This window comes from Pseudorasbora parva, chromosome 9, assembly GCF_024679245.1.
Source record: "Pseudorasbora parva isolate DD20220531a chromosome 9, ASM2467924v1, whole genome shotgun sequence".
In the NCBI taxonomy this organism is placed as follows: Eukaryota; Metazoa; Chordata; class Actinopteri; order Cypriniformes; family Gobionidae; genus Pseudorasbora; species Pseudorasbora parva.
Genome location: NC_090180.1, coordinates 24,918,707 through 24,934,632, shown reverse-complemented (window position 1 = coordinate 24,934,632; position 15,926 = coordinate 24,918,707). Strand labels below are relative to the sequence as shown.

Here is a 15,926-nt window from a genome sequence, read left to right as displayed (position 1 = left end):
TGGAAATATCTAACAAAATAAATAACTATAAACAAATAAACCTTTATTTATAATAAAATAAAATCGATTCACACAGTGGCAAAATGTGTGCACCGCATAACTCAGGTGAATCACTTAATGCTACAGATATTAATAATAATAATAATAATAGATTTTATTTATAATGCACTTTTCATTCCGAAGAATCTCAAAGTGCAACGGGGGGGGGGGGGGGGGAGATAACAACAAAAAATGAATAACAAGTAAAAATATAGAATACTACAAACAATCAACCAACACAGAAAACAGAACAGAAACAGAGCTGATGGTGAACAGAAACAGAGCTGATGGTGAACAGAAACAGAGCTGATGGTGAACAGAAGCAGAGCTGATGGTGAACAGAAAACAGCTGATGGTGGAAGTCTCTGTTAGCTCCGCAGCACACTGTGGTCCACTCCATGTTTCAGATTTCTCCCAGCGGCAGTGTCCCGATGACATCGCCGAGGCACGACAGCTGAAGACCAGATGATGGGTCTTCTTCATGATGATTCAAACGATGGGGATCGCTGCAGCACCATGCAGGAGGCAGAACATTCCTCCGGGCACTTCTGTGGACACACCAGGGCCGGCGCAGATGTCCAAGCCGCTCCACGGCCGCAATGCAGGACGGAACAGCGGCGCAGCCGAGAAGCAGAACATCCCAACATCATGCCGGACGCCGACGACGAGAGCCCGGATGGCGCTAGCCCGGTGGAAACTTCAGCCACCATGCAGCTTAAGCCCAAGGGAGACCACCAGTGTGCACCCGCGCCGAGAAACATCAAATGTCCTCCAAACCAGAAACCAACCGCAGCAATTCAAACGTAAACATTAGAGAAGCGGTTGAAAATGGCGAAACGACGAACAACGACCTCTCAGTGGCTGCCAGCAATCAGCAACAGTCCCAATTGTAGCTCTGACTGTTAGACTAGTCTCAAACATAAGGAAATAAAATAAAATGTAAATCTAATAGTACATTAACATGATTTGTTGTGGGTGGAGAAGCGGCGAACAGACAACGCCAGCGTCCTCTCCCCCACGTTGCCTAGCAACCCCAAATCTATTATATATAGGCTATATAATGCATGGGTTTGTTTGTTTATTTGTATAGACTATTTGCTTGTTTAATATAAGGGTTAATGCAGCCTAGTAGATAGAAAAATTCAAAAATTTTTAATTTTAATAAGTAAGATATATAAGTATATCTTACTTATATTAGTAAGATAGTCAGATCCATGCGACCATCTGGGACATTTGATCATTTTGCCTGAAGCGTTGTTGTAAAAATCTACTCCTGAATCCTGATAATACAACCAAGTGTTTAGCTGATAACAGTACAGAATAATGTAAACCGGAAGTTCGTTACCGGCGAGTTCTACGTTGCCATAGCGATCATGGGAAAGGTCAGAGTTCGGGAAAGTTGTGGATAGAAAACCAAAATAAGTCCAAAATAAGATCCAAAATAAACATAAAATCCCTCACATTTCTCAAACTTCAAAACTTCGCAAATAAATACTAGGCATTTATTGTGATGATGCAAGTTTGAGTGCAGACGTTTTTATTTATTTTTGAATTTTTCTTCAAAACTTCCCAAATAAATAGGCATTTATTGTGATGATGCAAGTTTGAGTCCACACGTTTTTATTTATTTTTGAATTTTTCTATCTACTAGGCTGCATTAACCCTTATATTAAACAAGCAAATAGTCTATACAAATAAACAAACAAACCCATGCATTATATAGCCTATATATATTGCACACACACACACACACACACACACACACACACACACACACACACACACACACACACACATACACACACACACACACACTCATATATATTAATATATATATATATATATATATATATATATATATATATATATATATATATATATATATATATATATATATATATATATATATATATAATGTATGGGTTTGTTTGTTTATTTGTATAGGCTATTTGCTTGTTCATAAAATAAATAAATAAATGAACACGTTAACGATAGGAACGAAGCTATTGGCATTGAAGCATTAAAAGGAAATGACACTATTATTTAAATAATCATGACATCATAGCTGGATTATAAAACACTGAGAGGAGAGGGAAAGTGTGATCCAGACCGTTTGCAATAGTGCCATTTGTCGCATCAGTCGCTGGGATGGATATAATTTTTACACTCATCTGTGGACTGTTCATGGTCAGTCTGTCACTTTACGCAAAACCACTCACCACAGTCCAGTACCAGGTTTGTGGATTTTTATGCACGTTATGTCGGTAAAGAAAGCTGCTGTAAATTTAGGCAAAGGTGACTGCAATGGCAGGTTTGTTATTTTCGTCTGGTTTTTTGTTATATGCTATCGAAGAACTACATACAGCCTATAGCCTATAGCCTATACTAGCTTTTTTAATTGCACCGGATGACAGCAAAACATTTAAGCAAATGAACGGCAGTTGTTTCTTCGGTTAAATGTGCATGTTATCTTTCACGAAATCATTTGTTATTATTATTTTTATCGCAGTCCACAAAAACTCTGCCAGAAGAGAACAGGAGCCCGCGACCAGTGAGGAATGAAACCGAGGACGCGCGAGCGCTGAACAAATCGCGCGCAGCGAAAGAGCCGCAGGAGCTGGAAACGAGCGTCAAAGGCGCAAGACAGCGGCCGTCATCGGGAGATCAGTCTAATTCACGCAAAAAGCAACCCCCCAAAAATAGAGAAAAACGGAAAAACTGCTTTGGTTTCAAAATGGATAGAATAAGTGATGTAAGTGGAATGGGTTGTAAAAGTGACTGAGGAGCACAAGAGCACTATTGGCGCAGAAATAAATAAAATGCCTCGTGCAGAATGAACATAAATCAACAAATGAGTTGCTGAATCAGTGATGTCATGTATTGCAACAATGGGATATTTGGATACACTTTGAATCATTCCTAAATAATTAGGCCTACTGGTTAACTGTATTATATTATTAGGCCATATTGCAATGCAATTTGTAAATCTAACAATCATATTGAATTTAAGACAACAAAAATACACTGTGACTCACTCACAATTCTGTCTCATCACTGTGGATTAAACTGCTACAGGAATACGTGATTTCTGCCCTGTTGAATATTGAGTTGTTTAGAAACTGCATGCATAAGGCTTAAAGTCTGTCTAATGGCCTTGTTAGGCAGCGTCAAACTTTTCCAACAATTTTACAATGAGAACAAATGAGAATGATTTAAAGACTAAGGCGACATTTCTAGGAAGCTACTATTGTATTATACAGTTTTGATTGTTTTTTCCTATTTACTTCCTATTTGCTTTTTATAGAATACGTTTTGTCTCATAGTCTTATTTGTTGAAAAATAAACTATACTGATTTCCCTCCACTTTGCATACCATGAGTTTTGTAATGGAGATAGTCCTCTTTATTAAGATATGGAATTGATTATAAGGTAAATAGAGGATGGGTTATAGATGTGAATACATCTAAATACTAAAACATTATGTGCTCTTAATGGAGAACAGGCTTTAAACCTGTCCCCTGAAAGCCTGTGATCTTTGCACTTGACCACTGGAGTTTGGTCAAAATATTCTGAGACTTTCGTTGACTCAATGGGAAATACTAAACCAGTGCATGATTGTGGTTCTTCATTTGCAAACATTTTACAATATAGATTAGTATTGTAATTTCTGCAACAATAAAATGTGCAACACTTTATGTTTTAATACCAAATTATGTGTAACATTAATTTAACTTACAATGGAAAGTTTCCTAGACATGACATGAAATTGGTCTACATAATTTCCTAAACATGATAAATGCTGGGATACGATTAGCATCAAATACTGCTTAGAAGTGTGTATTAAAGTGTAATTTACTTTGTGTTTTTTTCCGACCTGGGAAAGTCTTGCACACTTAAATCCTGTTGCGTGAGACTACAAGTGTGAGTTATTTGGACAGGCCCAAAGTTATGCTCCAACCCTAATTGATTCCTGGTAAAAAAAAAAAAAAAATCTTGTGAGTCTTCACTCTAATTACTAGTTCGGGTTTGGCTGAAGGCTACAGTTTTTCTGGTCAGAACAATGATTCTCACTCAGGTTATAATCCAAATGAATGGTTTTATTAAATATGCAAATATGGATATTAGAATCATTTATAAACTGAACACAATGCTAATAAAGATTCTGGTGAAACAGAACACAATAATAATATCTATGATCATGAACTCGAATAAATCGGATTGGACATTCAGTATAATACCAAAAATGTGTGCGATAACATGAGTCCATGAGCTGTGCGTGTGAGCATGATGGCTGCTTCAGGTGTGCTCACACTCAGATGTAAACAACTTTATAGTGCATGCACGCTACCTGAGATGCAACCATGCATCGTGTTTATTAGTTATAAATATGACTAACACTGACAATATTGCCATAAATATGGACTGACAGTAATGTTACAGAAGTAGAATATATTTATGGAAACAACATTAACTGTACCGGTAATCCGTGTTTAATTCAGACGGAATAGCGTTAGTTGAGTGTACAATAATTAGGTGACGAGTTACGGTGTAATGCACGCACACGCACAGTCGATAACACCTCCACTGATTTGGACTAATACTCTATTTCCTCAAACTATATACAATCTTCAGCCGATCTCCTATTCCCATTATCACCCGTCTGCTCTCTTCTCCTAGCCTGGATGCCAGCCGAACTAAGCCCCACCCACAATTTTTTTAGGTCGGGCGGATCGGTCTGGACTCGATCCATAGAGGAGTAATTATCTCCGAAAATCATCAGGGCGGGCTTTGCACAATGATGGACAGATGATAAACAGTAATGTAATCATGCACGTCATCAAAGGGGCTTGGATTATATTTATTCGAATCCTGGAGAGCTTGTTTGTATCTTTATTCACCTTCACAATTTATGTGCTCACACTCAGATGTAAACAACTTTATAGTGCATACACGCTACCTGAGATGCAACCATGCATCGTGTTTATAAGGGTATAAATATGACTAAAACTGACAGTATTGACATAAATATGGACTGACAGTAATGTTACAGCAGTAGAATATAATTATGGAAACAACATTAACTGTAATCCGTGTTTAATACAGCGGAATAGCGTTAGTTGAGTGTTCAATAATGAGGTGACAAGTTACGGTGTAATGTTCGCACACGCACAATCGATAACACCTCCACTGATTTGGACTAATACTCTATTTCCTCAAACTATATACAATCTTCAGCCGAACTCCTATTAACATTATCACCCGTCTGCTCTCTTCTCCTAGCCTGGATGCCAGCCGAACTAAGCCCCGCCCACAATTTTTTTAGGTTGGGCAGTTCGGTCCGGACTCGATCCATAGAGGAGTAATTATCTCCGAAACAGAAACTGTTTGGACAAATGAAATCATCAGGGCGGGCAATGACGGACAGATGATAAACAGTAATGTAATCATGCACGTCATCAAAGGGGCTTGGATTATATTTGTTTGAATCCTAAACAGAGAGCTTGTGTGTACAGGTCCTTCTAAAAAAATTAGCATATGTGATAAAGTTCATTATTTTCCATAATGATACAAATTTAACTTTCATATATTTTAGATTCATTGCACACCAACTGAAATATTTCAGGTCTTTTATTGTTTTAATACTGATGATTTTGGATACAGCTCATGAAAACCCAAAATTCCTATCTCAAAAAATTAGCATATTTCATCCGACCAATAAAAAAGTGTTTTTAATACAAAAAAAGTCAACCTTCAAATAATTATGTTCAGTTATGCACTCAATACTTGGTCGGCAATCCTTCTGCAGAAAGGACTGCTACAATGCGGCGTGGCATGGAGGCAATCAGCCTGTGGCACTGCTGAGGTGTTATGGAGGCCCAGGATGCTTCGATAGCGGCCTTAAGCTCATCCAGAGTGTTGGGTCTTGCGTCTCTCAACTTTCTCTTCACAATATCCCACAGATTCTCTATGGGGTTCAGGTCAGGAGAGTTGGCAGGCCAATTGAGCACAGTAATACCATGGTCAGTAAACCATTTACCAGTGGTTTTGGCACTGTGAGCAGGTGCCAGGTCGTGCTGAAAAACGAAATCTTCATCTCCATAAAGCTTTTCAGCAGATGGAAGCATGAAGTGCTCCACAATCTCCTGATAGCTAGCTGCATTGACCCTGCCCTTGATAAAACACAGTGGACAAACACCAGCAGCTGGCATGGCACCCCATACCATCACTGACTGTGGGTACTTGACACTGGACTTCAGGCATTTTGGCATTTCCTTCTCCCCAGTCTTCCTCCAGACTCTGGCACCTTGATTTCCGAATGACATGCAAAATTTGAGCAACAGTCCAGTGCTGCTTCTCTGTAGCCCAGGTCAGGTGCGTCTGCCACTGTTTCTGGTTCAAAAGTGGTTTGACCTGGGGAATGCGGCACCTGTAGCCCATTTCCTGCACACGCCTGTGCACGGTGGCTCTGGATGTTTCTACTCCAGACTCAGTCCACCGCTTCCGCAGGTCCCCCAAGGTCTGGAATCGGTCCTTCTCCACAATCTTCCTCAGGGTCTGGTCACCTCTTCTCGTTGTGCAGCGCTTTTGCCACACTTTTTCCTTCCTATAGACTTCCCACTGAGGTGCCTTGATACAGCACTCTGGGAACAGCCTATTCGTTCAGAAATCTCTTTCTGTGTCTTACCCTCTCGCTTGAGAGTGTCAATGATGGCCTTCTGTACAAGGTCGGGTCACCAGTCTTACCCATGATTGCGGTTTTGAGTAATGAACCAGGCTGGGAGTTTTTAAAAGCCTCAGGAATCTTTTGCAGTTGTTTAGAGTTAATTAGTTGATTCAGATGATTAGGTTAATAGCTCGTTTAGAGAACCTTTTCATGGTATGCTAATTTTTTGGTTTTCATGAGCTGTGTGCAAAAATCATCAGTATTAAAACAATAAAAGACCTGAAATATTTCAGTTGGTGTGCAATGAACCTAAAATATATGAAAGTTTAATTTTCATAATTACATTATGGAAAATAATGAACTTTATCACAATATGCAATTTTTTTTAGAAGGACCTGTATATATATATATATATATATATATATATATATATATATATATATATATATATATATATATATATATATATATATATATATATATTTTTTTTTTTTTTTTTTTTTTTTTCTTTCAATTTGATATATTTTAAACATGTTGAACACTTGTCCCTTGGGTTCACTGTCATTTCCACACCTCTGCATTAAATGCAATCCCAGGTTCAGTGTTCCAGATTTGTGTACTCAGTAACCAAAGTAACTGACACTCCAGAGGAAACCACATGGCTGAATGAAAGAATGGTCCCAGCAGAGGTTAATAAATTGGAGATATATCAAGAAATATGAGAAATACGTATGTTTATTGTATATTATTTCTGAACTGCTCATAATTAATTCTGACGGAAACTTTTCTGAATTTTTACAATTTCATCAGGTGATATTTGAGATTATATGCTAACTCTAAAACGAACACTAACTGGCTAGTCAAACATGAGATATTAAAGGGAAAGGGGGAAAAATGTCATTTCCACAACCGTCTTTTCCACATCTGGTTTCCACAAATTTTTACTTTTTATTCATATTGTTATTTTTCCCTTTTCCATTACTTTAAGATTCTTCAGAATGAAAATTGCATTATAGATACAATTTATTATTATTATTATTATTATTATTATTATTATTATTGTTATTGTTGTATATTATCTGTCTCCATTAAAAGGTTGCTTGGCAAGGACATTGTCTGTGCTTAAAAGCAAAGTAGTTTGCCTGTAGTACTAAAAATATAGTGTAAACACACAAACTTTACATATGTAGGACTGGGCTACATATAATAATAAATTAAATTAGCTTAATGAGGAATTATATATAAACTCATCTGATCAAAACTCATCTGATCAGTTCGTTTTAAAGAACGATCAGTACAATCTCTTATAAACTCTCAAAGTTTTTATTCTTCCTACTAAATCTTCGGGAAGGTTACTCTTCTGGCCACAAAGAACAAACTTTCCGAGCTATTGGGATATTAGTTAAAGTATTCAAAGATACTTATGAGAGCTATAGGTCTGAACATTAAAGTGACTTATGTTTTGTGAGCAGCAACAATGACAATTAAACATGGATACAGTGGTTTTAATAATTTATACTACATACAACTAAATAAATAATACACGTATAGACAGAGTAATGACGAAAAGAAAAAGAGAAAGGAGAGAAAGGAGAGGGTACAGAATGGCGTTATTTCGCAAAAATTACTACAGAGGCCAGCAAAGAACAATATCACCTTAAACAGGGTTACTAGTCTTAAAACGCATCTAAATTTTGATGGAATTTATACTTGCATGGGTTGCTTTGTGTTGAGTATAAACAAATGCGTGTGAGTCCTTTCAGAGTGTTCTGTGAGCTGGAGCACTCTCTCTCTCAGTTCTCTCAAGTGATCGTGTCTCCATTCCGCGGGAAGTTTGAAGGTAGTTTGAGAGTGAATGTTGCCAAAAAGGAGAGGAAGTTGTGGAAGTTCCTTGACTGTTGAGATGGTGCTCAGTGCCTGCCCGCCTTTGTCCGAAAACTGAGTAGCGGAGCGCGCCGACTTCAATGGAAACAACCAACGTGACTGCACCGCCAAGCAAGGGCCGAAGCCGCATGGCGAGGGGCGAGCTGGGTTCAGAGGACGGGAGGAAAGGTCCAAGGATGAGTAGAGAAGAGCCCAAAGAAAAGTTTCATACTTTCTTTTAAGACAATTAATCCACACCTCTCCTGGGTTAGCTTGACCATTTCAGAGGGTGAATTCTGAGCGGGAAAGATTCTCTTTGTCTATGTTTACGGCCCACTTTGCATGTTTTATCAGATGTCGTAAAGGGTGTTGAGTTAATACCGTTTTACTCCCAAGTTCGCTAAACGTACTAATGATACATTTCATAATCCTATTCTGTGCATCATTGATTAGGACAAAGAGAGAGGAATATTTAGATATCAAACACGTTATGGCTGGGAGATATTAAAGCAGATATTTTTTTTTTACACAGCAATACAAGCATTTAAAATGAACATTGCATGACATAGGGAGCATCCATACACACAGGGATATATCATATACATTCTGGAATAGTTGAATTGAAGGCTGCATAAGGAAAGTATGTGTTTGTGTCTGTGTGTGTAAGTGTATGTGTATTGGAAAGACTCATGTCCCTCGCTGTCTGAGAGAGAGGGTCATGGAACCAGATTAGAATCTGATTAAAGTGGTCAGAGACCTCCAAAGATGTTGCATGTTCTACTTCAGCTGTGTCACAAAACCTTTAAAGATGTCAACTCCCCCAGACTCATCGGCATCGGGCCCCTAATTTATATGCGACTAAAAGCTATCCATCACAAACGTCAGAATTGACTCATCTTTGATCCTGGTGAAAGAGACTCCAGACGCTACACATATAATGTCATAGAGATTGTTTGGTAACACTTTACTTGAAGGGGTGTGCATAAGACTGAGCCAGCCAGAAAATATGAACTTAGAAACTTTCTTTTCTATAGGCTCCAGCAGCTGCAGTCACGGTGTAAAGTGAAAGCACACTTTTGATGGACAAAATAAATATAATGTCACACAAAAAGCGCTCAAAATGCACACAAGAAGCAAGTGTGGTGTGTTTTAACAGTAACTGGAGTATGTCTTTAAAGAAAACAGAGAATAAAAAATATCTGTAGAAGATTTAGCCTACCTTTAAACTTGTTTTAATTATTCATTTTGGGTGAAAGTATGGTTATGATTATAAAAATTAAAGTGTCAGAAGATTTGGCACAGAATCCTGCAGTGTGACTTCTCCTACGACAACAGTCAAATATCTCGGTTTTTCAAGACAAACTATGACCAAAACAAGAGCTAGAAATTTATTTGTAGCCAGCATTTCAGTCCCGCGTGTAATGCAGCTCACTGTCACACAACACGATGATATAAAGCTCCGGGTGAGTTTTCTTGCGCGCGTCCGTTTTTAGCGCGCCTTAACTATCGTGCAGTCTGACATTAATGACAACTGAGCCAGTGTGACATGGCTTACATCTGGGATCATGTTCGTACAGTCTGACAAGGGACATTCACAAAGGATTTTGAAAAATCGCACAGTGTGCAGGACCCATTACTGTGAAGTTTCTTTAACAGGAGTAAGCATCCTCTCATGTATGTAATACCTTGCGCAAACAGAACAAAAAACATTTGTGTTAGTGGACCGTTCTGTTCATTGATTTGTTATATTTCAATAAAACACACATTTTGAAATATATATTTGTAGCATGTTTAAAAAAAAAGAAAAAAAATGATCTTGCACTTAACCACACCCTTGTTGGTGCTTAATTTTTTAATTCAAGCGTACATCAACTTTTTAATGCGGGAGTGTTTCTGCAAATGGCTGGAGGAAAATATTCATGAAAGAAGATACAGCATGACGTGGGCAATAATTCAGAAGAACTTTATGATGAGTGCGCTTAATTTGTTTTTGATGATCGTTGTTCTTTCTTTCTCTGTTGTCAGTTCTCCTTTACATTACGTTTGTCAATATTGGCTAACGATATTAATAAAAATAAATCATAACAGTTAACGTTGCAGTTAAATCATTGCAGTTAAATCGAACTGCTCAAAATGTGTTTGGAAGACGTGCATATGACTTCTGTTGCATTGTAAGATTTATTACTCGACTCTCCATCTTTAACCTTACTGTAACTGAAGGCATCTGAGAATTCTTATTAACGTTAATGTTACAAAGGGCAGCTGCAGCACACACATTTTTTTCAATATGAAATGTTAAAGGATTATAATTGTATTTTAGATTGCTTTATGGAAAGTTTTGAATAGATAGTGTTTATTCATAATTTCAAAGCTGTGCTACAGTAACGTTATATAAACTAAAAGTTTAATTATTCTCTCATTAATTTGTCTTTATTAACCTGATCATTCACATTGTGTTTTTTTGTTTTTGTTTTTTAAAATACAGATCTACACTGAGCGCACATTGGTCCCCAGGACGACTCGTACTACTGGTGTGTCTGAGTGTGCCTGCACTTTCAATAGACCAGGTATTTTGAAAACTCGTCTCCATAGGGTCCAAACAAATTCTTGTCCTCCCAGTTCAGAGCTAAGCTGAATATTATTAAAATAACTTGGTTGTTTTTAGACTTTACCGTTAAGATATTTTTTTTCCAACTCCCTCAGGTGTCCTCCTAAGGATCACTCATGTGGACCTCAAAACAACAAAATGGGGAACCAGCTGGGGAAAACCAGGTAGCTGCTGGTAGAGGTGTTAGTGAGGCCAGCAGGGGGTGCTCACCCTGTGGTCTGTGTGGGTCCTAACACCCCAGTATAGGGATGGGGACACTATGCTGTCAAAGAGCACCGTCCTTCGGATGAGACGTTAAACCGAGATCCCGACTCTCTGTGGTCATTAAAAATCCCAGGATGTCCTTCGATAAAGAGTAGGGCTGTAGCCCCGGCATCCTGGCCAAATTTGTCCAATGGCCCTTGTCCATCATGGCCTCCTAATAATCCCCATATCCAGATTGGCTTCATCACTCTGTCTCCTCTCCACCATAAGCTGGTGTGTGGTGAGCGTTTTGGCGCAATATGGCTGCAGGGTAGTGTGCTCTTGTAGATGTTGCGGGGGTCGAGTCGAACGTACACTTTCTGGGTTTGCGTCCAGCAATTTGTGATCAGGAGTCCCGGTTGGTCTCTCAGTACAATGCCTGAGGCAAAAGCGAAGGCTGGTTTTAAAAGTCTATGGAGCTCATCGAGGTACTGGAATGTGGTGTAAGCGGTGACAAGGTTGGTGTCTCCGGGTTGGTACAGCAAGTGACGTGGCAGAGTCATCTGCCTTCCAGTCATGATTAAGAAAGGGGACACTCGTGTCGATCATGTTGGTAGCTCCGAGAGCCATCAGAACGAGGGGGAGGGAAGTGAATGCCTCTGTCTGAGTTGACTCTCAGTGTTAAACCGAACAGGGAGAAGATGTGGTTCATCAGGAGGTATGCCGTGATCTGGGCAGTGTCGTTGGGTGCTGGCAGACACTCTACCCACTTGGTAAACTGGCACACCACCGTGAGAAAGTACTTGTTGCCTTTTGTGGACCTGGGCAGGGGTCCTACCCAGTCAATTTGTAGGTCTGACCACGGGAACATGATCCATCTGCGCTGCAGTGGGGCTCTGTGGTTCGGGTATGGTGGTTGGAACTGGCAGCAAACCAGGAATTCTCTGATATACTCTGCCACATCTTGTTGCATCCCAGGCCAATATGCCACCTGTTTTAGTGTGTCATATGTGGCTCTGGTGCCGTGGTGTCCAGCACATGCGTGCGTGTACATTAGCATGACCCCCTTTGCGACCGTGGCACCATAAGTCGTGGCGCTGTGCTGCTATCAGGTGCAAACCAGAGAATGTTGTCCTGTACACGCATCATGTGTTTGGAGTTATGTAGATGTCTGAGGCATGAGTCATCAGTGAGCTCAGAGTCAGTGATACGGTGGTTGGAGGGGTCAGAGAGGTGGTCAAGAATTGTCTTTATTGCAGTGTCAGAGGCTTGCATATCCGCAATGTAGTTGTTGGAAATCTGCAGAGTTAGCGTTAGCGGCTGCGAGGCTGGCATTGTAGCCAGTGGCGATCGCTTGCTACGGGTTAGCACTGCAACATTGAGGTTGGATGTGGGGTTTGGGGGTGCCCACATGTCGCCGTGTAGTACGCCAGTCTAGGCAAGGGCGTCAGATTGGTCATTTAAGTCGTTGTCACGACCTGGTAGCTTAGAGTGGCCTTTTACCTTCTTCCAGTAGACTGTTAGGTCATGTGTTGTCGTGATGTTGTCACATTCCTGGAACTGGTGTTGGTGTTTGACTGGCTTGTTGTTAGCGGTCTTGAAACCATTTTCTTTCCAGCTTGGAAGGTGGCACATGGAACTGAGTCTGGCATAGTTAGAGTCGGAGCAGATGAGCAATTCCCTAATGTCATGAGCTGATGCGATCTGAAGGGCTATGAGAATGGCTGCTATCTTTGCATATTGCGATGACTGGGGGCCCAACTTAAAGTGTTGTGTGGGGCACAGCTGATCGTTTACCCACAGTACTCCTGCACCTGCCTTGAGGATGCCGTCGTGGTTGTAGAAGCACCCATCGACGTAGGCCGTGGGCATGCCTTGGCACGCATTTGGTTCAAAGTATCTTTGACAGGTCAGATGTTGTTGTTGGGGTTCTTGTGCATTCACTGCAGCAGCAGGCATGTTATCAGAGCAGTTTTGGCATGCAGCCAGGCCATTGCCTAGAGCAGACTTGTGATTCTGTGCATAATGTGCCTCAATTTTGCGTCCCTGGAGGGCCATCAACCACGTGGCTATGCGTGAATTGGTGACCACGCTGGTCACCTACGGGCTGGTGGCAGGTCTCTATGATAACTTTCTTTGCCCCAATGTAGTTAGAGAATCGCTGAATGGCCCACACTGTGCAGAACAGAGCTTTTTCACAGTCTGAAAATTTGCATTCAGGTGGGAGAAGCGTTTTGCTGGCATATGCAACCACCTTCTTGTCCTGGTCATGTTGTTGATATAGGCCAGCACTGAGACATTGGTTGGAAAACCCAGCTTCCAGGTAGAATTCCTTCTGTGGATCGGGGTAAGCAAGGCATGGGGCTGTGCATAAATGTCTTTTTAGTGCAGTCATGGCGTGTTCTTGAGCTTCTGACCAGACAAAAGGGAAGTCTTTCTTTAGCAGGGCTGTTAGAGGTCTAGCAATGTCTGAGTAGTTTTCGATGAACTGTCGGGAGTAATTGCATACCCCCAGAAAACTGTGCAGCTCAGAGACGTTAGTACATTTACATTTACATTTATGCATTTAGCAGACGCTTTTATCCAAAGCGACTTACAACTCAGGAGTACAGGAAGCGATCCGTCAAGAAGAGGCAAAGAAACGCAAAAAGTGACCCAAATACCAAGATTTGTACACTACTCAGAGTAGCAAAAACCAGAGAAGGGAAGAAGAAAAGAGAAATAGAGGGGAGATTTTTTCATTTTTTTTTAAATGTATGATTAAGTGCTCATGGAAGAGATGAGTGTTTACCTGTCTTTTGAATGAAGCGAGTGATTCTGTCATGCGTATGGAGGATGGAAGATCGTTCCACCAACCAGGAACAATGAAAGAAAAAGTCCTGGAGAGGGATTTCATGCCTCTCTGTGATGTTACCACAAGCCTTCGCTCATTTGCGGAGCGAAGGCTTCTGGTGGGGGTGTAGACTCGTAGGAGTGAGTCGAAGTATGCGGGTGCTGAGCTTGTGGAAGATCCATAAGCAAGAGTCAGAGCTTTGAATTTGATCAGGGCAGCAAGTGGTAGCCAATGCAGAGAGATGAATAGAGGTGTCAAATGAGCCATTTTGAGCCATTGAATACAAGGCGTGCCGCAGCGTTCTGGATCATTTGCAGCGGTTTAATTGCACAAGATGGAAGTCCAGCCAGATCCGCATTGCAATAGTCAAGTCTAGAAATTACTAGAGCTTGGACAAGAAGCTGTGTTGCATGCTCCGTAAGGAACGGTCTAATTTTCCTGATGTTGTGCAACGCAAACCTGCATGACTGTCTTTGAGATGTGGTCTTTGAAGGACAGCTGGTCATCAAAGATTACTCCAAGATTTCTGACCGACCCTGAAGGGGTAATCAATGATGAACCTAGCTGGATGGTAAAATCGTGTTGTATGGTCGGATTAGCAGGGAAAACAAGCAGCTCAGTCTTTGCTAGATTGAGCTGCAGGTGATGTTTTTTCATCCATGCTACTGTGGGATCATCTGGTTGAAATGAGAGGTAAAGCTGTGTGTCATCAGCATAGCAATGATATGACCCAGCCAACACACCCATGTGGGGCCCAAAGGGGTTGCACATGGGCTGATATCTGGGGCCCACCTGGGCTACCCAACTGGGACCCAGCTAATTTTGTCCTCAGTTTCCATGGAGGCCCTACATGGGTTAGCCCAGATGGGTTGATGATGGGTCTCTTGATGGACTCATACCAGGCCGATATGGGTAACCCAGGTCGCACCCATTTGGGGCGTACACGGGTCTGCCCATACGGGTTAATGATGGGTCTCTTTATGGGCTCATACCAGGCTGATATGGGTAACCCAGGTCACACCCATTTGGGGCCTACATGGGTCTGCCCATATGGGTTAATGACTGGACCCAGATAGGTTTTATGTAGGGCTCTTATGGGCTACAACAGGTATATATAGATGGGCTAGCATAGTTTCTGTATGAGTTATCTTATAGTGAACCCCGTAATACAAACATTACAGGTAATCCTCTGAACCAGTTTTTTTCAAATCTGTCCTAGAGGACCACCAGTCCTGCAAATTTTGTATGTCTCCCTTATTCGACACACCAATTTAGTTCTTGCAGTCTCTACTAATGAGCTGATGAGTTGAATCAGGTGTGATAAATGGAGACACAGGGCTGATGGTCCTTCAGGACAGGTTTGAAAACCACTGCTCTAAACTACACTAAAATGTTAAAGTTAATCAACAGAAACCAGTAGCTCATGCTATACTTTATCATGCAAGGGTTATTTAGAATAATTTGAAAATGACTAAATTACAGTTACAACTTTATTTGACAAAAGTACCACAAAAAAAAAGTAGAGCTCCTGACAGACATAATTTGACAAAACTTGTATTGTTTATATATGTACATCTGTACACTTAAAGTTTATGGATTTCACAAACAAAAAGATAAAAACAGTGCAGCTCCTCACTCACTCCACCATAATCGCTCGCCCAAAAGCCCTTTGAAAAAAATTCAAAATAATCAACCATTGTGTCACTTTTTTTTTAAATTCTCTTTTTCACATTTAA

The 15,926-nt window shown here is 40.5% G+C and overlaps 1 protein-coding gene across 1 annotated transcript; it reads right to left on the bottom strand.

Moving 5' to 3' along the window:
* Window positions 1-12,791: 12,791 nt before the first annotated feature.
* LOC137089838 (ribonuclease H-like) lies at window positions 12,792-13,316 on the bottom strand. The gene has a single exon (XM_067453410.1). It carries the CDS (start codon window positions 13,314-13,316, stop codon window positions 12,792-12,794), a length of 525 nt encoding a protein of 174 aa, XP_067309511.1.
* Between the last annotated feature and the right edge of the window lie 2,610 nt (window positions 13,317-15,926).

Coding starts and splice junctions, on each gene's coding strand:
- LOC137089838 (XM_067453410.1), bottom strand. CDS start 13,316: ATGCCTGCTGCTGCAGTGAATGCACAAGAACCCCAACAACAACATCTG.